The sequence below is a fragment of the Trichoderma breve genome, chromosome 2 (assembly GCF_028502605.1).
Source record: "Trichoderma breve strain T069 chromosome 2, whole genome shotgun sequence".
Lineage (NCBI taxonomy): Eukaryota > Fungi > Ascomycota > Sordariomycetes > Hypocreales > Hypocreaceae > Trichoderma > Trichoderma breve.
Genome location: NC_079233.1, coordinates 5,464,257 through 5,487,461, shown reverse-complemented (window position 1 = coordinate 5,487,461; position 23,205 = coordinate 5,464,257). Strand labels below are relative to the sequence as shown.

General features: G+C 50.0%; 8 protein-coding genes across 8 annotated transcripts; 6 read left to right on the top strand and 2 right to left on the bottom strand.

Moving 5' to 3' along the window:
* Nucleotides 1-2,603: 2,603 nt before the first annotated feature.
* T069G_03873 (c2 domain-containing protein) lies at nucleotides 2,604-6,274 on the top strand (the record flags this gene model as incomplete). Its single annotated transcript, XM_056171083.1, has 4 exons — nucleotides 2,604-3,744; nucleotides 3,811-5,753; nucleotides 5,821-6,099; nucleotides 6,164-6,274. The coding sequence occupies 4 exons, from the start codon at nucleotides 2,604-2,606 to the stop codon at nucleotides 6,272-6,274; spliced, it is 3,474 nt and encodes a 1,157-aa protein (XP_056031975.1).
* A 292-nt stretch (nucleotides 6,275-6,566) lies between these two features.
* Nucleotides 6,567-7,477, bottom strand: T069G_03872 (uncharacterized protein; the record flags this gene model as incomplete). The annotated part of the gene is made up of 2 exons (XM_056171082.1): nucleotides 6,567-6,978; nucleotides 7,074-7,477. The coding sequence occupies 2 exons, from the start codon at nucleotides 7,475-7,477 to the stop codon at nucleotides 6,567-6,569; spliced, it is 816 nt and encodes a 271-aa protein (XP_056031974.1).
* A 988-nt stretch (nucleotides 7,478-8,465) lies between these two features.
* Nucleotides 8,466-10,109, top strand: T069G_03871 (uncharacterized protein; the record flags this gene model as incomplete). The annotated part of the gene is made up of 1 exon (XM_056171081.1): nucleotides 8,466-10,109. One exon carries the CDS (start codon nucleotides 8,466-8,468, stop codon nucleotides 10,107-10,109), a length of 1,644 nt encoding a protein of 547 aa, XP_056031973.1.
* Nucleotides 10,110-10,187: 78 nt separating this feature from the next.
* On the top strand, nucleotides 10,188-11,927 carry T069G_03870 (uncharacterized protein; the record flags this gene model as incomplete). The annotated part of the gene is made up of 1 exon (XM_056171080.1): nucleotides 10,188-11,927. The coding sequence occupies one exon, from the start codon at nucleotides 10,188-10,190 to the stop codon at nucleotides 11,925-11,927; it is 1,740 nt and encodes a 579-aa protein (XP_056031972.1).
* Nucleotides 11,928-15,785: 3,858 nt separating this feature from the next.
* Nucleotides 15,786-17,691, bottom strand: T069G_03869 (vacuolar sorting 38 and autophagy-related subunit 14 domain-containing protein; the record flags this gene model as incomplete). Its single annotated transcript, XM_056171079.1, has 2 exons — nucleotides 15,786-16,624; nucleotides 17,112-17,691. The coding sequence occupies 2 exons, from the start codon at nucleotides 17,689-17,691 to the stop codon at nucleotides 15,786-15,788; spliced, it is 1,419 nt and encodes a 472-aa protein (XP_056031971.1).
* A 1,034-nt stretch (nucleotides 17,692-18,725) lies between these two features.
* Nucleotides 18,726-19,335, top strand: T069G_03868 (uncharacterized protein; the record flags this gene model as incomplete). Its single annotated transcript, XM_056171078.1, has 3 exons — nucleotides 18,726-19,016; nucleotides 19,087-19,210; nucleotides 19,280-19,335. 3 exons carry the CDS (start codon nucleotides 18,726-18,728, stop codon nucleotides 19,333-19,335), a joined length of 471 nt encoding a protein of 156 aa, XP_056031970.1.
* A 243-nt stretch (nucleotides 19,336-19,578) lies between these two features.
* T069G_03867 (uncharacterized protein) lies at nucleotides 19,579-20,079 on the top strand (the record flags this gene model as incomplete). Its single annotated transcript, XM_056171077.1, has 2 exons — nucleotides 19,579-19,681; nucleotides 19,739-20,079. The coding sequence occupies 2 exons, from the start codon at nucleotides 19,579-19,581 to the stop codon at nucleotides 20,077-20,079; spliced, it is 444 nt and encodes a 147-aa protein (XP_056031969.1).
* A 1,103-nt stretch (nucleotides 20,080-21,182) lies between these two features.
* On the top strand, nucleotides 21,183-22,630 carry T069G_03866 (protein kinase domain-containing protein; the record flags this gene model as incomplete). Its single annotated transcript, XM_056171076.1, has 7 exons — nucleotides 21,183-21,255; nucleotides 21,327-21,368; nucleotides 21,456-21,634; nucleotides 21,723-21,917; nucleotides 22,021-22,313; nucleotides 22,359-22,440; nucleotides 22,517-22,630. 7 exons carry the CDS (start codon nucleotides 21,183-21,185, stop codon nucleotides 22,628-22,630), a joined length of 978 nt encoding a protein of 325 aa, XP_056031968.1.
* Nucleotides 22,631-23,205: the final 575 nt, after the last annotated feature.

Below are 23,205 nucleotides of genomic sequence, written 5' to 3'. Positions count from 1 at the left end.
AGGGGCGTGTGCGTTTGAGAGTCTGGTCAAGCAGCTCAAGCTTGTCTGCACTTTGACGATGCTCCGAGCTGTAATGTTTCAACAGGATTGTCTGTGCAAAATGCAAATACAAGTGCAAGTGCAGATGCGGAGTTGGAGGTTTGCAGATGCCGCAGAAGCAGAAGCAGGAAAGTGGAAGATTTGGATAAGACGTGGTACAAGTACAGTAAGTGGTACAGGCGCTCTTCACTTTGTGCCTGGATGGATTCGATGAAGTCACCTGCAGGGCTCCAATGCCGTTCCCCCGCTTCTCCGCTGCTTTGTGCTGCTCAGAATCTGCTCTTTTGCACCCATAAATAGGAACATTGATATCCATCACATCCAAAGCCGCCGGCCTTCTATGCACTTGCATTCTCACGATGGGCTCTGACTGGTCTGACCGAGTTAGTCAGGGAGTAGCAAGGCGCGATGCCAGTCCTGATGCGGCAACGGCCCTGAGGCTCGGCGCTTAAAACACCAGATGGCTGGCCAACAAGAGGCTAGATTTGTATCCCCTGAGCTAGCTGCACGGTGATGGAACTGCTAGGGCACGCGGACCCCTGTCTGGTGTGGACGCCTTTGCCTGGCCACGAGGCGGGTTGGGATGCCTCTATTGAATCGTGGAATTTGCTCTTCTGGGCGACTTAAAACAGCATATCTGGTGATATCAGTTGCTGAACGGGTGATTTGGGATGTCAAATCGAACCATTTTGTGATGCTGTAACGGAAGTGCATCTCCGTCAGTCGATAGCATTGTCGCCAAGACCTGGGCAGTTGTCTGGAGTAAGCTTGACTTAGCTGACACTCGAGTTCCAATCTTAGACAACCTTTGCCTGCATTGTCGATATATTAATTAAATCGATGATGATTGGTCATGACACCTACCAGCAAGTAGGCTATGGATTAATCTGTCCGTGCTCTTTACCTTAGTAATTACCATAATCAAGCTCTGTATCAAGATTTAATTTGGAAAGCATTGGTCCATCGCCACCGGCAATCTGGTGTGTCACAGGTTAGGCTACTCCTGATATCCATCCCTCCTTTCCCCGTGTTAGCTGGAAAGGTACATGCAGAGATTTAACGCTTCCATTTAAGATTATACATCTTGTTCAAATGCAGATGATCCATGGCTTCTAGCCGAGTTCTGGTTGTGTCTCTCCTTGCTGTTTACCTCCTGAAGCATTGAAGAAGGCGGTGTTTACAAAGATTAGCTACTCTCAACTGAAACGAGTAGTATTAGCAACTTAAAACGTTAGCGCTCGTGATAGATGGACGCCCTGCACCTTTTGCGCACGGAGGTTTGGGCTTGTCCCTTGATTTTAGCGCAGCTCCTGCGGCCCCTCCCATCCCGGCGTGAGGTCTTCATGTTGGTCTGTTGGTCCCTTGCAAATGAACCGGCATTGGCGAGGCGGCTGTTTGCATTGGCAGACGTAGTATCGAGATTTTGACGGGAAACATTCATGCTATGATGAAAGAATCGTACGATTTTTTTGCAAAGCTCCCCAAGAGTCGCACGTGGCGGGATCCAGCAGTTTGGCTATAAAACGCTTCCATTCGCATGCTTAAATTCGTTCCGTTATCCTGTTTTACGACTTTTGGCCACTCTGACTTGCTTTCCCAGACATATCGATCGACCAATGCTACTCTCGCCGCCCTGCTCACGATGACAAACCGAATACGAAGTACAATGTACAGGTTATAGCGCGTAAGAGAAGGACGAGGAGGAAGCGTCAAAACTTCGTGCGGCACAACGCAAAACACGCCCCGAGATGCTCGTCGCCTAGTACACCAGACGCGGACCAGACACTGGACACGACTTGGTCACCCTCGATGCGCAGCCGGTCCACAATACTGTTACCTTAGTAGAGCAATGCCTGTCGACTCGAGGATCATCAGGGCAGCTTCAGGGCGGCTTCGGCTTAAAGGGTCTCCGTTTGCGACGACAAGGATGATCAGCAAAGCTGCCAGACGTAACCGATGGAACGTGCAAAATTTTGAAGGGGGAAGCGAGTCCAGTTCAAGCGGTACTTTTTTCATTTTATTTTTGGCTCTTCCTGCATACCTACTACTGGATGCGTGTAGGTGATAGCCGTGGCTTCGTATTCACTGCTACTCTGCGTGGAGGATCCTGACAGCATTGAGCATCTCATTGCGGGCGGCAGTTTGGCCAACAAGTGTCGCATGAATGAATGACGTTCCCCCGTAAATTCAACGTCAATGGAAAGCCAATCGTAGTTTGCTGTCTCTTTTTAGTTGTCTCGGCATTAGCCACTGAGCAGCAGGACAAACGTAATTGCATTGAGCAGTTCCCGGTCTGCGCTGTGCGACAATGTGGGGAGTGGTCAGTCTTTAGAGGCGGATGACGTAGTAGTGATAAATGCCCAGCCATGTCCATCTTCATTCGCCATGCCGTCATCCAGAGTCAATCGGCGATTTGAGAAGTATGGAACTCAATGGCATGTAGTTAGGTAGTTATAAAGTAAAAATTCGAGTCGGGTAAATTATCTCTGAAATTCTTTTCATGTATACGCGTGTTGTTTGCACAAAGAAATTCTCCCATCAGCTGCGATGTGTAGAGCTTCATAATGGCTGGCAAAGAAGATGTGGAGCATGCCCGTCGCTACGAAGCTCCATACAGCGAACGACACCCAATTCCTACCATATCGAAATATAGAGAGGAAAGGGAGGCGAGACAGCAAGATGCACTAAAGAGCGGTATAGACGGCCCAGACAAACGTCCTTCTCAGACCGAAGAAAGAGAAGCTTGGAGTCCCGATGACGAAGTAGAAGATCTTGAGTCTGGCAACGACGAGGCATCTATCCAGGATACATCGCAAGTTGACCCTGCCGCAATCAATCCACGAAAAAAGAACAAGGATTCCAAAAAAGAAAGGGCGGAACGCGAGGTCACGGATCCAGTCACTCATCTCCCTGTGAAGATTCACGACTTCACTGATAGCGCTCTCAAAGAACTGGACGTGAACGAGGACCCGTTTGAACAAGCAAAAAGAACCTCGAGTGGTATAAGTGAGAAGAACAAGTCTGACGCCGAACTACGCAAGGAACAAGATGGTTCACAAGAGAAACACCATGCCTTGATGAATCAGTTCCCGCCACCGGACCTCGATTTCTTACGCAAGGAAGTCGTTGCAGCAAGCAGCCGCGGGTTTGCGATTTCTTTAGCCGGTGCATGCGGCATCTTGGTCACCACCTTTATTATTCGCGAAGTAATTTTCACAAATGCACATCAAGATGGAGGATGGAAAGCTGTTGCTCAACGGTTATTACCGTGGCTTGCTCTGGTTACTGTTAGCGCAGGGATATTTGGTGTCTTCATCTTCGGTGTGAGGGATTGGACGGCCAAAAAGGTCGACAGCGCAATCCAAGACGAGATCTGGCGCTCTCAGCGCCGGCAGATGAACCGCGAAGTCAAGAAATACGAAAGGGAGACTACTCTATGGCTCAATTCCTTGCTGAGCTCAGTATGGCCGCTCATCAACCCCGACCTCTTTACCAGCTTGGCAGACACGCTTGAAGATGTTATGCAAGCCTCCTTGCCCAAAATGATACGCATGGTCAGCGTAGAAGACATTGGCCAAGGCAGCGAATCGCTGCGCATCCTCGGCGTTCGGTGGCTGCCCACTGGAGCTGCTGCACAAGCCGTAACGGAAGATGGGAAGATTATCTCACACAAGGATAAGGACAGTCGCAGCAATTCGGAGCTGGGTGAAGAAGAAGAGCCTGATAGCAAAAGCGACAAGTCCACTTCTCGGGGCATGGCGGCTGAGGAAGGTGATTTTATCAACCTGGAAGTTGCCTTTGCATACAGGACTCGATCAACCAGCAAGTCATTCAAGGAGCGAAGCAAAAACATGCACCTCTACCTGGCCTTTTATATGCCCGGAAACTTGAAGATACCTGTCTGGGTTGATTTGCATGGAGCAGTTGGCACCATGAGGCTGCGCCTGCAGCTGACGCCTGATCCCCCATTCTTCGATCTCTGTACTCTGACACTTCTCGGCCAACCAAAAGTAGATTTAAGCTGTGTACCCCTGAACAAGCATGCCTTGAATCTTATGGATGTACCCTTCATTAGCAATTTCGTGCAATCGGCAGTTGACGCAGCCATGGCGCAGTATGTCGCTCCAAAGAGTCTCACGCTAGATCTCAAAGACATGCTCGCCGGTGATGACTTCAAAAAGGACACATACGCCAAAGGTGTTCTTATGGTCAATATCAAGCGTGGTTACGATTTCAAGATAGGAGATTCAGGCATACCACTTATCAAAGACTCTAGCTCAGATCCATATGTGTCTGTTGGATGGGCAAAATTTGGCAAGGTTCTCTGGAGCACGCGCATTTTACTGTCTGAAATGGAACCATACTGGGATGAGACTTGTTTTGTGCTGGTCACCCCTGAAGAGCTAAACATCAACGAAAGGCTCCGCATTCAGCTTTGGGACTCTGATCGGTTTACGGCGGATGACGACCTCGGGAGAATTGAGGTTGACCTCAAAGAGCTGATGCAAAACGAAGAGTCGAATGGGCGCATGTGGCAACGCACAGATGGATTTAGAGCACTAAAGTCTGGCCACGACATGCCGGGGAAACTTGAGTGGAGTGTTGGATACTTCTCAAAAGCAAGACTTCAGAAATGCCAATTTGAGAAGCAGACCCACGACCCAGAAGTCAGATCAATGAAGCAGCTTGAAGAAAAAGTCAGCAACAGCTGCGAACGGAAACTTCGCGAAGCCATGCTCAAACATTCATCGTCTGATCGCGATGATAGCGAGCTAGAGCAGCAGAAGATGCAGGAAATGAAGTCAGAACAAGATGCGATGATCATATCGGCGCCGCCGCCAGACGGATATCCAAGTGGCATCCTCAGTCTGCAGATTCACAATATCACCGGACTCGAAGTTCCCACACTAAATAAAAGCTTGAAGGACAAAGATGGGAATGCCAGCGACGAAGAGACTGGCGAGGGTCTCCCCAGCGCCTACTGCACAGTAATCGTTAATCATAAGAAAACCTACAAGACGCGAACCAAGCCGCAAAACACAAAGCCATTCTTCAACGCTATTTGTGAGCGCTTCATTCGGGACTGGAGATCCTGCGAAGTCTACGTCTCCGTGAGGGATGCCAGGTTGCACGAGGACGATCCATTATTGGGCATCGTCCATCTGCCTCTGAGCGAAGTGTTCAAGGAGCGTTCTCAGAGAAATGGCTTCTGGCCCATATCTGGAGGCATTGGCTATGGGAAGATCAGACTCTCCATGGTATGGCGCAGCGTCCAACTTCAAGCGCCGCGCAACCTCGTCGGATGGCAGTACGGCACAGTGAATGTGCAGCCCGTCGCAACAAGCTCAGATTGTCCCGAGGACTTGAAATACGCGAAGCTGAAGCTGAGAACGGACATCAGCTCCGGCAAAATGTATTCTCGCGGATCTGGAGAGGCGACGTGGGCGACGAGTAAAGAACGGCCTCTCAGTCTGGCTGTTCAGAAACGATACAGCGGTTGCTTGTCCATTGCCTTTAAAGACAAGAAAGTGCTGGGAGACAAAGTGTCTGCTTTCAGTGTGTGCTGGCTGAAAGATATTCCGGATGGGGAGAATTTGATACTCGATCTGCCCATCTGGAAAGGCGACTTCAAGAGGGCGACATCATGCTGCCTGGACCAATGCGGAGAAAGAATTGGAACGCTCAGTATCAAGGTCACATTTTGGCCGGGGATGGTAAGTTGATACCCTGATTTCAGACTACCCTGTAAGAGAAGAGAAAATATCTAACACAGTCTAATAGGGCGCCGCGCATTCCCAATGGGCTAATAGCAGCGAGCATATACGAGATGTTGTTGAAGTAATCGATGCTGCAAGAGATAATCTCAGAGACGATGATATGGAAAGAGCCGCAGGGATTGTGGACGAAGAAATTTCAAGCGACAGCGATAGCTCTGATGAGGATGAGTACATACCAGATGGTAGTGCGGAGCATAAGCAGGGCCCCATAGACCAAGTCCGGGATTATAAAAAGAGAGATAAAGCCCTACACAGACAGCATCGGGGCCTTATGCAATGGAAGGTAAGACAAAATCACCAGAATATGCCGGCTTCAGAGGAAACGATTAGCTAACCCCCTGGTGCAGGTGCCCCGAACCGCGAAATGGGTGAAGCACAAGGTGGACAAAGTGGAAGATAGCGTCACTGGCATGCTCGATCACAGAAACAAGGAAGCTGGGATTGAGACTGAGGTGTAATAAATACGGTCCAAAAGAACGGATATCATATAATTTTCTAGCAAGCAAGACCATGGTCTATGAGGAAATGACGGTGGCTAATCTAACTAAGGTATCTGTAAAATGATAATAACTCCCTCAAACGAATTGCGCCCCAAAGGATTCCCATTCATAAGAAATAAAAGTCGTGAAGTAAAATGCAACCACAGACGCAAATGCCATGGCATGACGGTGACCCCGGGAATACTGGCCACAGGCTTCATGGTAGATTCTGCTGCGTTGCAGCGTTTAAAAGTGTTGTCCTTGATCCAGGTTAGTTACTGTTGTCGAGTAGGTCGCCTGTCGTCAGGACGGGTTCCAAGGCTTCATTGGATGGTGCGGGAGTGGCGTTGTTCTTACGGTTCCTCTTTGATCGCACCTCAACTGCCTCTGGCTGCAGGGGAGTCACGTCGTCTTCAGGGTCGTCGCGGTAGCGCTCAGGATCGTCTTCTGCCAGCAAGGGGGCGAGCAAGGGTGCATCACTACGACGCCACGGAAATCTTAGACCCAAGTTCAAATTCTTAACGCTATGGAACCAAGGGATCTCGGGCAATGAGGAAGGTCGCAGGTGGTGCTCGCAGTTTGGACAATCTGGAGGAAGGATTTGCCAGGCAACCCACTGTAAGAGTCCGTGAATAGCGAACCCTTGATAGACGGCTAGAGCCGCGGCAAAGAGATGGCAGAAGCTGTCCGGCACATGTTAACTTCGATCATGCAAAGAACCAGATACGGCTGTGCCAGAATAACGACTCAGGCTTTTTGGAGGGGTTTGGGGACATACAAGCTTGTCAGAATAGGCAGCGTAGCATAAGCAGCAAGCATACTTAGTGAAGCCGAACGGCCGTGATGGGTCCATGTAAAGACGAGAACGATCATGAGGGCAGCCGCAAGCACGACATCGTGAACGAAAACAACGATGGGATGAGTTAGGATAGCGCGAATAGAAATGCCGCTATGGCCTTCAGATTCGATGGACTCGACATCAGCCTCCTGCCTGTGGCCTGCGGTGCGAAGAAGCGCAATCGAGGTGACGACAGACACGGCTTGAGGCACCAGGCCAACAGCCGGAACGGGATTATGCGACAAGACGCCGTGGGCAATGCAGAGAGCGAAAGACGGGACAAAGGACACGACAGCGGCGATGCGAAGCGGGCGGGCAGCCGCGTCAACAGCTGAGTCTCCCATGATGGGCGGTGCAGGTGAATAGAGGCCAGGCTGAAGGTGACTGTAGCTGCAAGAAGTCGGCAGCGAGTATAAGAGGACAGCGAGATGCCGTCAGTCAGTCGGTGCCAGCGCCAACGCCTGTGGTTTATTTTATTTTATTTTAATTTTGGGCTCATATTGTCAGGAGAAGCTGCATTGGGCAGAGAGATTACCATAGTGGAAAGCGCTGCCCCTCACTGAGACCCCCTGTTTGTCTGAGATGTACAAAGTCAGTTAGTGCATTGCCAATAGCCGGATCTGGTATCTTGACGACAGGAGCTGATTAGGAGAGTGGGGGTTGCACAGGTGCGAGCTTGATTCAACGACATGACACGCAGATTGACGACATAATTGGACGGCATTGCAAAACTATTAAATATTGGGAATTATAGGATGAAAATGATGATATTATTGAAGGTTTAGAGAATTCTAGGTGAGTCATTGAATTTGCCTGAATTGCCGTACTTTCATGGCTGTGTTGGATATGAGTGAGTGACCTGACACAACCTCTACAGAGTCCAAAACACCAAGCCTCCGACGGTGGTTATGCCATCTCGCTGCCACACAATTTTTCAGCAACGCGAAAGAGCGCGAACACGGTGACGTTGCCTGGCCATCAATTGGTTTTCGTCTGATGTTCTCGCGTCAGTCACCGCGTTTGGGTTCACCTACGGCCAGCTGTAGTGAGGAAAAAGTGAGGCCATGCTGAGCTTCTGCCCTATCGACTCGCCAGCTGGCGAGCAGTCCGCCACGCAAAATCAACAGAGAATTCACTGCAACGCGCTCAATTGGTCAGAAAAAAGTGAAATCATGTGCCCACAGCTGCCTAGAAAAAAATAACAAAACCCCCCGCCCTCCTCCTCTTCTTTTCCTCTTCTTCTCTTCCTTCTTCAAGTTACCATCATCACATCAAAGTATCACGCAAACGCACACAAACGAACGACCAAACCTCACAATTCTGACAGACAAGATGGAGTTTTCTACCATTTTCACCCTCGTTCCGTATCCCAAGTCCCCCTCCCTTGGCGATCCCGCTATCTTCCTGCCCATCTGGGCTTTCCTCTTTCTCGTGTGCTTGTTTACGAAACTGGTCACCGCCTTGTGGCCATCGATTCTCTTCTACCTCTCCTTTGTTGTAGCATTCGCCCCGGACAAGAACTTTGTTGTCGCTGCCATGTCCTGGCTTTCACTGCTTTGGCTTTGGAAGCCCTGGGCCGCCGCGACAGCTGACCTACGTCGTGAAGTCGATCTCGCGATTGACTTTGCATTTCTCGCGTGGTTCCTGATGGCCTTCCCTTTCGTTGTCTTGACAATCTGGGTCGGACTGATGGGGGTTCTTCGTCTTGCCGCCAACGCCATAATCCGCCGAATCCATGACGCCATGGAGTTCGAACTCGACCTGGAATATGTCGCCAAATGCTACTCGCCCATGCAGCTAGAATCACCCGGCGATCGCGCCATGATCTGGCTCCTTGCCGCCTCTGGAAACCCGACATTCATCCTGAGATTATCTCGCCCTCCTCTCGGCATTAACCAAGCTGGAATTGAAGCTATCTTTCGGGATAAGCGACCGCGCCGCTTGGTGAAGACCTCCATCCAAGAGCAGGAGCAATCTCGGGCACGATTGAAGAAGTTTGTGAAGGAGTGCCGTGCAGAAATCATGGCAGCAAAGGAAGCAGAGAGAATCGCCGCTGCGCAGCTTAACGATCCGAAGCCAACGCCATTCGACAGCGAACCAGTGCCTCAGTCAAGAGAGACCCCCACCCCGGTGGTTCAGGTTTCTGCTTGGCCCACTGTTCCCGAGTCGGACAACGTCACAGAAGACGTCAAGACTGCCAGCGGATTTATAGAGACCCAGGAACCCGAGATCACATCTGTGGTTGATGACGGCGAAAGTCTAGTCGGAGATGAAGAAGACAGCAAAGCGAAGGAACCCGAGTCCTCATCTGAGGAGTACGGTGAAAGCTTGGCCCAGGAACCCGAGATCACATCTGTGGTTGACGACGGCGAAAGCCCGCTGTATATCGACACCCAAGCCCAGGAACCAGAGATCTCTTATGAGAAGTATGGCGAAAGCTTCGCCGAGGATCCCGAGTCCACATATGTGGAGGACGACCAAGGCCCAGTGTCCGAGTCGAGCGCCACGGTACCCGCCGCAGTCCAAACCGAGGAACTGGAGGTCTCATTTGAGGCTGATGAAGGTGAAGGTTTCACCGAGGAACTGGAGGTCTCACTTGAGGCTGATGAAGGTGAAGGCCTCACGGAGGACAAGACCTCGTATGAGGAGGAGTTCGACGTTGAGATGACTGACGCGGAACCCCTTGAGGGAATAGTACCTGGCCTCTTTATTACATCTACATGTGGCTACTCCAACCCATCGGAGCCTATCCTGCCATTGGAAGTTTTGGCCCCACGGTCTCCTGCTTGTCAGGAACCTGGTTACCATTACGATACCCGCGGATACTCCAACCCACTGGAGCGTATCCTGCCATTGGAAGTTGTGGCCCCACGGTCTCCTGCTGGTCAGGTACCTGGTTGCCACTACGATACCCGCGGATACATGTCATTGTCGCCTATTGTCGAGAGTGCTCAGCCTGTTGTCGAGGCCCAGTAGGATGGGTACGACTTTCAGCCTGACCTCTTATCAGTCGCTGACTACGAGACACTCCTGGGGGATAATGAGTACGCCAACATGGACCCCGACCTCCTAGATCGCAAGATGGACGATCTCCTCGCCGGCGTCACCACCCAAGCGGACCAAGCCTTCACCACCGATGCTTCTTTTGAGGAGTTCGAGGCGTGGCTGGATACCCTTGTTGTGGACGCCGAAACAGCAGTTCCCGACGCCAAAGCGTTGGACGGTGACGAAGAAATGCGAGACGCGGATTGGATCCCGACTCCAGCTTCCGATTCTGACGACGACTCGGTCACCATCGTGGAGCCATTCTCCATGTTCTTCGAACCATGCGTCCTTCGGGATTCTAGCTTGGATGAAGACATGATCTCCATGGACCTGAGTGGCAGCGGGTCCGACCCCGAGGTAGAGTTTATAACTGCAGCTTTGGCTCAGTTGACTCTTACTTTGGATGTCGGCAACGTCATCATCACGGACCAGCAACTATCCCAGGAAGATGTCGCAATGGTGGACCTCCAAAGGCCAATTCCCCCTGTCATCGTCATTGACATGGCAGAGCCGGAGGAGCCAGCTCCCCCCACCGACAACACGATGGAGCTCAACGGGCCAATTTCCCCCGTCATCGAGATGGCGGAACCCGAAGAGCCCGTCGACGACATTGTTCCGGATGCTGTTCCGGATACTCTCCAGCATGAGGCATTGCCCCCGCAACTGCCGTACATGGGAGACGATGATGAAGATTGGAATGAGCAGGGCGTCGTGTCTGACGGTTTGACGACACGCAGCATGTCTCCAAGAGGCTCGGAGGGAGGTGAGCTACTCGTGGTAGCCTCGCCTGGACCTTCACTCGAGGATGAGATGTGGGCCGCCTTTGAAGAAAGGGATTTAATGGCCGCCCTGCTCGGCATGTCACCAGACCGATTGTCACTTTCCTCGCGATCGAGATCGACTTCGCTTGACTCGGGCGACGTGCCCTTATGGGCATTTCCCCCTGACATGGTGAACGCGTCTGACTCTGGTGCTGCCACCAATCTTTCGTTGAACCAGCTGTTCGACAATTCCCGGACAATCGAAGGCAATCCTACGACCGAAAGCGCCGCTGACGAACTTTCGGAAGAGGATCCAGCCTCAGCAGATTTTGTTTCTGGACCGGACTCAGTCACGGAGGCGCAAGAGCCAGCTCCAGAGGACCATAACCAGGCGGGTAGTTCCGATTCCCCCGAAGACGACACCACCCTGGCCTCTGGAGAAGTTGCTGAAGAGCAACTACCGATGACTGAGACCCCGGCTCCAGACAACCTACCGGCGATTGTGATAACCCCCGAGCCAAACCGAGTGGTTCAGGTTGAGGTCGCGCCTATCAGGATGGGAGGACTTATTCTCCCTGGCGGAAATCTTGTTCTGCCCGCGACTCCCGCCCCCATGACCCCGTTGCCGCAGCAAGCCAATATTCCCGACCCAGAGGCTGTGAGGAAGCAGAAGGAAGAAAGCCTGGCAAGGGATCTGCGCAACGTCATGAGGAGGCGCCAACCTGCTTCCATTTTTCACCCCAAGCGACCGCAGAAGTCTTCGGCTCTCATTCGCTCACCAGACGCCGCGGAGAGAGAGAGTGTTCTCCGATCTCCGCAGTCCTTCCATGCCATGTCTCGCGCTGGAAGTGACGCTGATGGTGGAGTGGATGCCGAAGATGAAGGAGCGGCGAGGGTGATGCTCGTTTCGCCTGCCGTTATGAAGGCGGTTCGAGACAGTGAGGCTCGGCGAGGTTTTGTGCGTGAAGGTAACGCAGACGAAAGATGAGCATGGGGCTCATTCTTTCCGACTAATTTTTAATATTAATTCTTAATTTTTAATATTCGATGATACTACGATGGACAGCAATTTCGAGCTCGACGACTGCTTTTTTCTTCTTTTCTTTTCTTGTTTTCCGGCTTTGGACTCCGACTTCTTTCTTTTGTTTCAAAGTTTTGAGAATCTTGTCTGCGCAGGTCGAAGCACTCCTCTTTTTACTTTTGGAGCTGAGCGTAACCGTGTCGAACTTTCTTCTTCTTCTTGACACACACGAGACAATCATATTGGAAAACAACCGGGAAAAGCAGCTGAGCTTGGCTCTCTTGAGGGATTCAGATGGTTTTTGGGCACCGAGCAAAATGTCTTCTGTCAGAGACTTGGACGCGAATACTCTTGATTCATATTTCGCCGACCAATTTGCTTCATTCGCCCTCTGTCAATCTACACATATTGTGAGGATATGTTTTGGCACTTTCTTTTACGACCATCACCGAGAGCTTTAATTGCTATTTTTGGACAAGCGATTCAACAAAAACACGCACACTCATATATCCCTTTCTTTGCTTGTGGTTTTTGTTGGAAACGTTTCGTCCATATTGATGATATGTAACCAGAGCCCCTTCTTTCGAGCACTTGTTTCCGTTGGGACCTTATTCTTTCTTCTTGACGAGCAACGAGCGACATGACATATACCTATGCAGCATTCTTGGCTTTGCTCACCTTTGTCATCGAATTCATTGCTCAGTCAAACCAGACGGAAAGGGGCTCGCCACTTCTTGGGAAAGACGCAACCAATCACAGTCGGCACAGATGATCTTCTTTATATCCAGTCGTCTATCACCGCAGTCTTTCCCAAGACGTCCAAAGATGTCGACATCAGTTTACACACCATTCGATATCTAGGACGAAATTCGGGGATCATTACAATCTGGAATCGCGAGCGAAGACAATCCGAATTACTTATTCGCTTGCATTTCACTTTGTAATGATGTCGAAGCACGTCGACAATTTTCATTCTACGATGTGCTTTCGACGAACATTCAGTCAGCACCGCGATCGGGAAAGCGAAGCAGAAGCAGAAGCCAGCATCAGCTACCTTACTTTCTGATACATCTTACTTCGTCAATTCAACTTCAGCTGACCCTTTGCTTTCCTGTTCGCATTCATGTCTCTGTCCATCCGCAACTCTTCAATTCATATCACGTTGATGACAGGGACATGAACACTCTTGAGGGCAAGATTTAGTAGGATTATTGGTTTGGTTACGGTTTGGTCACCGTTTGATTACACGCATTTTCGAAAGCTGCCGCCTTGAACAAGGCAGCTATTTCACACAACCTGCTTCTTCACATGGAGCACTTTCACACAAAACAAACCGCTCCTTCGCAAGGAGCATTTCTACAACTACATTACTCTACATATGGGGTATTTTGGCGATTCTTCATGAAGACTCTTTCCACAACCACAATACCACTTCATATGGAGTAATTCTACAAACAAACAAACTACCACTTCCGAAGTGTTTCGGCAAACGATCCGCGACTTCGAGCGAAACACTTCATGACACGGACTGCCATCCCACATGGGATGCTTCTTTCATTGGAGGTTTTCTCCAATTCACACACACAAACAAAAAATCACAGCTTCGTATGAAGTACTTCTTCTTCATACATCATACTTCTTCAGTACTTTTTCAGTACTTCTTCAAACCAGACCAGACCAGACTAGACCAACCAAATCACATGGCGACTGCAAAACCGCAAGGCTCGCAGTTGTGATCCGACGACGATCTTGCTTTCGAGAATGAGACATGGAATTTGCGCATGATAGTGACAGGGGATAAACGCAAACATTTATCACTATCATCAGGCTTCACTTACATCACCCAAGCCTTGCAAGATTCCTGTCTAGTGTGTCGAGGGCCAAACCAAATATCGCTCTCTCGCCCTTGACGCACAAAATTGGGGAAAACATTCGCATTCGCACGTGCTTGTCAGAGAGTATCACGATCCGATTACCTTTCTACCATTTGACAAACAAAACCGGAGACACTTTCATACAACTTTATCGAGGAAAACCGTGCGAATCGAACGAGGAGAGATCGGGCCCATCCATTATTTTCATGGCCTGATCCTCCTACAATCATACATATTATCAATGGGGAACTTGGGAGGGTCAGAAGTTATATCAACAACGAATGGCTATTTCGCATCTGACCCTCCCAAACACTGAGAATCATCAGATATCACGCAATCATCTGACTTCAATCACATTCATCTGCACGATGATTCTCAGCTCTGTGCCGAATCACATATCACGATACGACACACATAACGGGGACTTGCTAGAGATAAAATCACTCTCTTTTCATATCTCGGCAAGATTTTTTTTTTTAATACTAGAGATTAGAGACGACATACACCTCTATATCATGAGCGCCATCTAATCTCTTGGGTGATTTTTGACACGGTGGCGGACATCGACCTCATAACAGGACTGATCCTCAATGGACACAACTCAAAACATGATTCAACTTTCCAACCAAAGTTCACTGAGTTACCATTGAGTTGAACAGACTTACTTCATTCTGGTCTGATGTCTGCCACCTCCAGCTGAACCAATCATTACGCTGGGAACCAACCAATCCAAGGCAACCATTTTTTTTGCCTTGCGACTTGGACAAATCAGTCGTGACTGCCCTCCGCAAGGATTGGCACCAAACGGGAGGATAAAAGAATCCCTCGAATTGGTAACGAGTCATGGCTGCCTCCTCTTGGATGATTTCACCGATCAAGGAACTTTATACTTTAAGAATCACAAATATTCTGGAGCAAACGCCACAGCCCGCTCTCCGAAAGGACTGGCCCCAAACGTGAGGGAAAAGAATCTCGCGAATTGGGAGCAGGTTTGCTGGCACTCCTACAACCTTTTGAACGAGTCATCATCCGAGAAACACATTGCCTGGGAAAATTTTGTCTGGCTTCCCTCCTTTGTGAAATCTTCACACTGGATTGGCCCCAAACGGGAGAGAGGAAAATCTCACGAATTGGGAGCAGGTCATGACAAACAAGTGTCTAGCTGCCCTCCTTTGTGATAATTTCACATTGGACTGGCCCCAAACGGGAGAAAGAATCTCGCGAATTGGGAGCAGGCTATGACCAACCCCCATGGACAAACCAAAGACGACGAGCTATGGCAACCACAAACAAACCAAGCTCGCTCATTTGAACCAAAGAGAGAAACAGGACCAACCAACCAAATCACATACTCTATCGATTGAGTCTGGCCTGTCTTGATAAGACTATTCATCATCTCTCTCGCTGCCGAATCATGAAGACAAAATACAATATCTTCATTCGGATACAGCCTAGCAATTGACCAATACCGATCACAATTGCCAAAGAACACCGACAAAGAATCGCAAAGGAAGCGAACACAATCGCGAATACACGAATACAAACATACATTCATCCACGCACACACCACACGCCACACGACACAAAACAAGGTTGAACATAAAATGTTCAATTATTTCTCACCGAAACAAAGCAGCACAAAGACGACGAAAGAAAAAAGAAGAAACTGAACATAAAATGTTCAGTTACCCAGCCTCCGAATGACCGCAATGAGATGACGAAAAACAAAGGAAATAAGACGTTGGACATAAAATGTCCAACTGCCTTTCTGCCAAAAGAAGGCAGATCGAGTACAAAAACGAAAAGCAAAAAAAGTTGAACATAAAATGTTCAGCAATCAGCACGCTACCAAAAAAAAAAAAAAAAGGTGGCAAAGCCAACACGAAGAATCACAGCCAGGCAAGGAACTTGAGTGGAAAAAGTCATTCATTTCACACTGGTCTAGAGTCTATCATCTGCTCTTCACTTTCATCCACCCATTCGAGTTGCTAGTCCGAGGCGAGTCTTTCACATCAGCAAGACTGCCATTCTTGTTTCCCAACGCCTTTGGATCAAACGCCCCGTTCCCAGCCAAGCCTTCGTCCTTCCATTCGTCATCGCCAAGGACCTCCCAATCAGGCGCGGGCGCGTCTCCGAGAAGCTTCTTCTTCAGCTTATCGGCGAGTTTCAAGGGGTTGGGGAGCTTGAAGGACTTGATGAATTCGGTTCCTTCGTCATTGGTCAGGGAGTAGAAGGTCGTGCCATGAGCAAAACGGCCAATCCAAGTCCGCTTTTCGTCGGCATTCTGGCCTCTAATATGGTCATTCGTTCCTGGAGAAAAGTTGTTGACGCCTGAATATTGGTTGTTCATCAAAAGGTTATACAAGTTCCGGCCCATGTTGCAAATATCCTCAAACGAAGTCCTATCACCAACGGACACGCCTTGCGAACAGCAAAGCCAGGCTACATCATAAGCCAGCAACGTGGCGCCTTCGAGGAATAGGGAATAGTTTGCGGGGTCTTCCTTGGAGAGCTGTGGTAGTGGTTTATCCACGAAGAGAGGGCGAGGACGAGGGATGTGGGAGTTGGCAAAGGGGGTATCAGAGAGGGGAGTAGTCACGAGACTGCCGGGGAAGGAAATACTATCGCCATGGCGATATGAGTTTTGGATGGTGAACATGGTTGGTCGAGGGTAATCGCGGTGAGGGAGGGTGATCTCGGCAGGGAGGCGGATGGAAAGGTAATGGGAGACCAGCATGAGGATGTGGGCGACGTGGGAGAGAGAGGTTGAGATAACCTCGAGCGAAAGGGCTGTGAAGGAGTTAGCAGGTTTCCTGGGGCGGGTTTTTCTTCTTCTTCTGTTCTTGTCCTTTTTCCTGTCCTGTAATTTTTTTCTTTTTCTTCTCTTTTTCTGTCCTGTCATTTTCTCTCTCTTCTCTTTCTTCTCCTGTCACTTATCTTCTTCTCTCTTCTCTTTCTTCTCCTGTCATTTATCTTCTCTCATCTTTTTCTTCTCCTGTAATTTTTTTTTCTCATTTTTCTTCTCCTGTCATTTATTCTCTCTCTCTTATCTTCTCCTGTCCTGTCATTTATCCTCTCTCTTCTCTTTCTTCTCCTGTAATTTTTTCTCATTCTTCTTCTCATCAGTTTCCTCTCATGTAATTTTTCTCGTCTTCTGACTTTTCTGACTTCTGAGTATATATCTCTCTTATTTCCTTATACTCTTCTATATAGATGGACAAGAACAGAGAAGTAGATAAAAGCATGGGAAATAAAAGGAAACATGGGGAAGACTCACAGTCCATACTAGTAAGGTCCACAATGGGAACCCTGCCGAGACTATATTCGTAGCGCCCCGTGATGCCTTTCTTCGCGACTCTTCTAAGACCGTAGAGCCGAACGGCTTCCGCACATAAGAAAGTTCGAGTAGAAGCCGTATCCTCGGCAGTTTGAGACCATCGGAATTTGAGCACTGAAATCGACTTCTCCACGTCTTTGAGCTGCTTGGTCCTCCGTTCTGCTAGACCGGCCGAGACAGAGGCTAGATCGGACTTTCGCCGAGCAAGCGCCGCCTTCCGGGCCTGGATCTCGTCCCTGGCAGCCCTGATGTCACCGCGAAGCTGTTCGGCGGCGGCGAGGATCTGGTCAGTCTTTTGCTCGGCGGCCTGCTTGTGTGAGATGACCTCATCCAAGGAGTGCTTATTTGGCCGGGTGTTGTCAGCCAAAAGCTCGTTAATCTGCGCCTTGAGCGTGTCGTTCTCAATCATGAGCTGCAGGTTCTTCATGCGGCCTTCGTAGATTCTGTTGCGAGCATCTACAGCGCACAAGAACGGCCGGCGCTGGGCGTCATGCGGGCGGTGGCAGATGTCGCATTCCATGTCGGAGGTAGTTGGCGGATCCTGTTACAGTTGGAGAGTGAGATGGCGCGCTGATTATATGCAGTACCAGGCAGATGGCGGGATGCAGACGTGGGATGTCTGCATACAGATAGGTAGATAGATGGCTGAAGAGAGAGGCTCCGATAGAGGCGCCGACGGTAGGGGCGATAAAGGGAACAGGATGCGTGAACAAGTCGTCGGGTTTGAACGTCTCTACGTATAGGGTAGCGGATTATATGAAAGAGAAAAGGTTTAAAATGCGAACGGCCTGTCCTGGGCGATGCTTGGACAGATGACTGCGTGTGTCATGTACTTTAAAGAACGAAGATCGATGAGATCACGGGGTGCGATAACGAGGTCGACGGTCCAATGCCCGGAACGCTAGGGCGGCTCTCCACTAGCTTCCAGCTGGCCCGCCTAGGCACCCGCCTGTATCAGAGCTTACAAGCCCTGGAGAGCCTTTGGCGCCTGTAAACTTCACCCACAGCAGCTCCACCGCGGTGTTGTTGATTGGAAGTGCTAGCGCTGCCTGGAATTTCCACATCCTGATGTCAACTGGGCTGGCATTTGCCTTCTGCCGTCCGGGACTTGTTCTGTTCATCCAAACGTTAATTGTCCAGGCTGACGTCTATTTCAGCAACTAGCGGCGCCTTGTCACTGCGATATCGCTGCTCTGTCCTGTTCCGTCTTTGCAACTCTGTTTTGCAGTGGATTTCCTTTGTTCGTTTGCTACGGCTTTAATCTGATTCAACTTCAGGGCAGCTCTCGCCACCCGTCGTGTAGCGTCAGGCTTGTGTCGAAACAGGTGGCGGCCTCGCAAGACGCGCGACTGGCAAGCGTCCATTCAAGTGAACAGCACACCATCTGCGCCTCTCCGGACCGGCTCCGCTTGATTCAGTCTCCCTTCCAGTTACAGCCAACACGGAGCACAAGCCCCCTTTCTTCCCCCTTCGCAGCCGCGCCAGAGAGGCTGTCATAGGTGCAAGGATCATCACTTCAGCTCCACCGCAGCCTAAGCATCGCCATATTCCATCATGGCTTCGCCTTCACCGAGATCGCCTAACGGCGAGGACCGTCTGCCAGTCTATGGGACCAAGGTGGCCGGTAAGGATGATACGGCCGTGTTGGATGTCGAGAAGCATCGCCGGACACGCATCAAAACGCCTGAACCCGCTGAACAGCGCAACGGTACAGCGACACCAAATCCCCCCGCCGTATTGGAGCCATTCGACTGGGATGATTTCGAGGCGCGGTATGAGAAGGCGCTGGCGGAGGCAGAGGGACAGGAACGAGAAGTCCTCAAAGAGGCCGAAAGTCTCTTCAGGGTGAGCCACTCTGCCCTGTTTTGTCGGTTTGACATGACTTATACTAAACAAAACCATTATACATATACAGTACTTTGAAGCGTGGTCCTCAGCTGCATCAGCTCATGATGATAAGCGCGCGGTGAAGCGGCTTCAGACGCGACAACGGTACATTAACATTTCTGAACAAAGAATGGCTCAGAAGCAGCAGCATTGTGAGTATCCATAGGCTCCCATCATCTTGTTTCCATCATCATCAGGCTAATGGCATAACTACTACCTAGATGATGAGGTTATGCGTGCATTTGAGAGTGCATTGGCCTTGCTGCGATCTACTTAGACTCACTTCGCATGAGCCGAGTAAAGTGGCCTAGCTCAGTCTAGTTCTTCTTCTCCTTCTTACTTTTCTCCTTTGGCGTATGCGCATGGCTCAAAAGCTCTTGGTTGCTTCGTCAATATGTCCTGATCAACCATGTTGGGCTGCCAGCTGAAGCACGTGACCACGCAACAGCGTGGTTTTCTCAATCCCGCGTTTTAGTCGTGGCCGCCTAAACCATTCTTTGACCTATGGATGCGCGTCAAGATGTCGATTAACGAGCTTCCATTCAAAATACCACAAATAACAAGCGACGAATTACTACAATTCCAACAGAGGCATTTTTCAAGCGAAGCCACCGCTGATTTCGGTCAAAGTTTCACAAACCTTCCACCTCAAGAGTCCTCCGAGGCTCATTTATACGAAGAATGGGAGGAAGAAGAGGAGGACGACGGTCTTGGCTACTACGAAGATGGTGTGAAAAGAACCCTTACAGATGAGCAGATTGCCATATTCCGACACTCGGAACTTAGAGAGCTCCGCAAGCAACAAGAAAAGCAATCGCAATCTAAATCAGAGCTGCCACGAGATGCTTCCGCAAATGAAACAGACATCGCCTCTCCGCATGGATCAGGTGCCCCTGCCGGTTCTCGGAACAAGAAGAGGAAGAAGAAATCCAAGGGGGGGAAGCAAGAACCCAAGCCAGACTTACGGAAGCGTACCTGGGACGTGGTCGAAGCTGGACTCGACACCCTCGATTACGATTGAAGCCATTTTAATGGCAAAGCTCATGGCAGGTTTAACGAGCAGCCATGCATGTTTTATCCGGTTAGCGGATATTATCGCATCATGTTGAGCAATTTGCAACTTATTTCTTAACGCGTTCCCAGGGCATCTCGACTAGTAAGTAAGCACATTTTCTACTATTGTTATTCAACCCCTTACCGCAATATGATGAGAACCTTTGTATCGTCATCCTTAGTCAGATCGCGCATGGAGGCCCGAAGAACCAACGACCAAATCTGGGGAGGGTTGACAACAGCGGCGTGACGAAGACTCTTATAATCTTCTCTCTGAGGCTACACAGCCCTTTTTTCTTTCATCGTTTTGGCATTTGCTGTTCTGGAGTTGGCATCTGGACTAACCTGAAAACTTTGAGTAGGGATTGTTTTCAATTGGGATGGATTCGGCGTCTGGCAAGATATGATGAAGTAGCTGGTAGCGAATGTGTGAGGTGGCTACCTATTATGATACCTATGATGAAGTTTATGGAGCAGCATGATACTCCTACATTCTCAAGTCTTATATAATGATGAAGCAAAGACATGCCTGCGCCAAACTCGAGTTGTATCAATGTGATGTCTAGGTGTTCCTAAGAGCAGTAGGCCGGTCTAATAGGCGGCAACCGGAGTAAGCAACAGGTAATACCTAGAGCTGGCTGCATGCGCCTAGCAGTCCATTATATGTGATCCATCGAATCTGTAGCTAGCACAGCAGTACTGGAGCTGATCTGCGGTGCTAGGCCTGGGAGCGGCCTGGGAGCCACAAAAGCACTGCCGCCATGTTCACATGCGGCGATTGAGTGCACGGAATCGCAGAATCCCAGTGCAATGAATCCTGACTCAGCAATGCTCAGCTTCAAAATTCTGCCCGTAGCAGAATCGGCTAAGCGATAAGCGCTGCAGCCAATGGCCGCTCGCAGCTGGCGCCGGTGTGGGGCCTGGCCGGGCGGCACATCCCACCTTTGGATTCTCACCTCTGTCGCCAGAGATCAAGAGAGATCCTCGCCTGAAGCACCCGCGCGGACATCGCCAGCATCCTTTTTCCCTTATCCTCATTGCGTCGCTGATCCGCGACCGAGCCTGCCCAAGATGGCGCGCGTCTACGCCGACGTCAACCAGAACATGCCCCGTAGTTACTGGGACTACGACAGCGTCAACATCAGTGCGGAGTTGCCCCAAACCCAAACCCAATCACCACGCGAGCGATGCGGGAGGCGCTAACATGGACGGCAGGCTGGGGAGTTCTCGAGAACTACGAGGTCGTTCGCAAGATCGGTACGTTGTGATGGCCTCCGGGCTTCTGGATCTGTTCCCTCTGCTGCCGCGTCGGCACGCGTGGCTAACCCGAGAATCTACGCACAGGCCGGGGCAAGTACTCCGAGGTCTTTGAGGGCATCAACGTCGTCAACTATCAGAAGTGCGTCGTCAAGGTTCTCAAGCCTGTTAAGAAGAAGAAGATCAAGCGAGAGATCAAGATCCTGCAGAATCTGGCGGGTGGCCCCAACGTCGTTGCGCTGCTCGATGTCGTGCGAGACTCTCAGGTCAGTAACCTAATGAGCACAAATTGCCTGCTATGCGTGTTGCGGTGAGCTGACGGGAGACGCGGGAATGCGTTCTGGCGCCCTGCAGAGTAAGACACCGTCTCTCATTTTCGAGTATGTCAACAACACCGACTTCCGAAGCCTGTACCCCAAGTTCAACGACCTTGACGTGCGATTCTACATCCTGGAGCTGCTCAAGGCTCTGGACTACTGCCACAGCAAGGGAATCATGCACAGAGACGTCAAACCTCATAACGTTATGATCGACCATGAGAACAGAAAGGTACCGCAGCGTTACAATTTCCGGTTGAGCCAGCATCAATCATAATCCCCCTTGTGCCTATCCGTGTATGTATATGTGTACTAACTTTGTGGGGTATCAATAGCTGCGTCTGATTGATTGGGGCTTGGCTGAATTCTACCATCCTGGAACCGAATACAACGTGCGTGTTGCATCTCGTTACTTCAAGGGACCCGAGCTGCTAGTCGATTTCCAGGAGTACGACTACAGCCTCGATATGTGGAGTCTCGGCGCCATGTTTGCCTCCATGATCTTCCGGAAAGAACCATTCTTCCACGGCAACAGCAACTCGGATCAGCTTGTCAAGATCGCTAAGGTCCTTGGCACAGACGATCTTTTTGACTACCTTGACAAGTACGAAATTGAGTTGGATGCACAGTATGATGATATTCTGGGACGGTTCCAGAAGAAGCCTTGGCATAGCTTTGTCACATCGGAAAACCAGCGTTTTGTCTCTAACGAAGCCATCGACTTCCTTGATAAGCTGCTACGCTACGATCACCAGGTTCGTTATGTTTTCCTTTTCTTCTTCGTCTTTTTTTTCTTTTGCGGACTGTAATACTGACTCTTTCTCTCAACAGGAGCGTCTCACGGCAAAGGAGGCCCAGGCCCATGCCTATTTCAACCCTGTTCGGGATCCTGAAGTTTTCAAGCAGAACTTGATCGGCGCTAACGGAGGACCGTACAAGTCCTGAAGACACAAATGAGCCCATTTATTGATTTATTTTTCCTATTTTTCTATCTCGAGTATCGCGTTTCCTTTTGCTCTTCTGCCCTCATCCATGCCATTTGAATCATTGCCTCTTGAAGATAACTCTAGCTATTCGGCCGTACTGCCTAATAAAGCTTATGCGTTTTCGATAAGACAGAATATGTGCAAGGAGGGACTCGCCATGGGTAAAACAATGGGAAGGGCAAAAGGACTACGATGGACGGCAATTGTTATGTTGACGTTTTTGCGGAAGTGTGACAGGAACAACAATATTCAGTGCTGGATATGAGAAAGAAAGCAAGCGGCTAGGAAATGACTACAGCGGACAAACCTCTCCATCCCCCCCTCCCCCCCTTCTTCCCTAACTCATCCCCTTTCCCTTATCCCTTTCCAGTTCATGAACTCTGGAGCTGTATCTCACTCAGTCGGTCAACGGCGTTTCAGGAAATTCGGGCATTTGACAAACTCGGGTGCGAGGCAAGAGAGGGTAAGGGGGGGGGGGATTCTCATCCATAGTTTCTCGCTTCTTGTTAACGACTTGGAACACTTGATTTGATT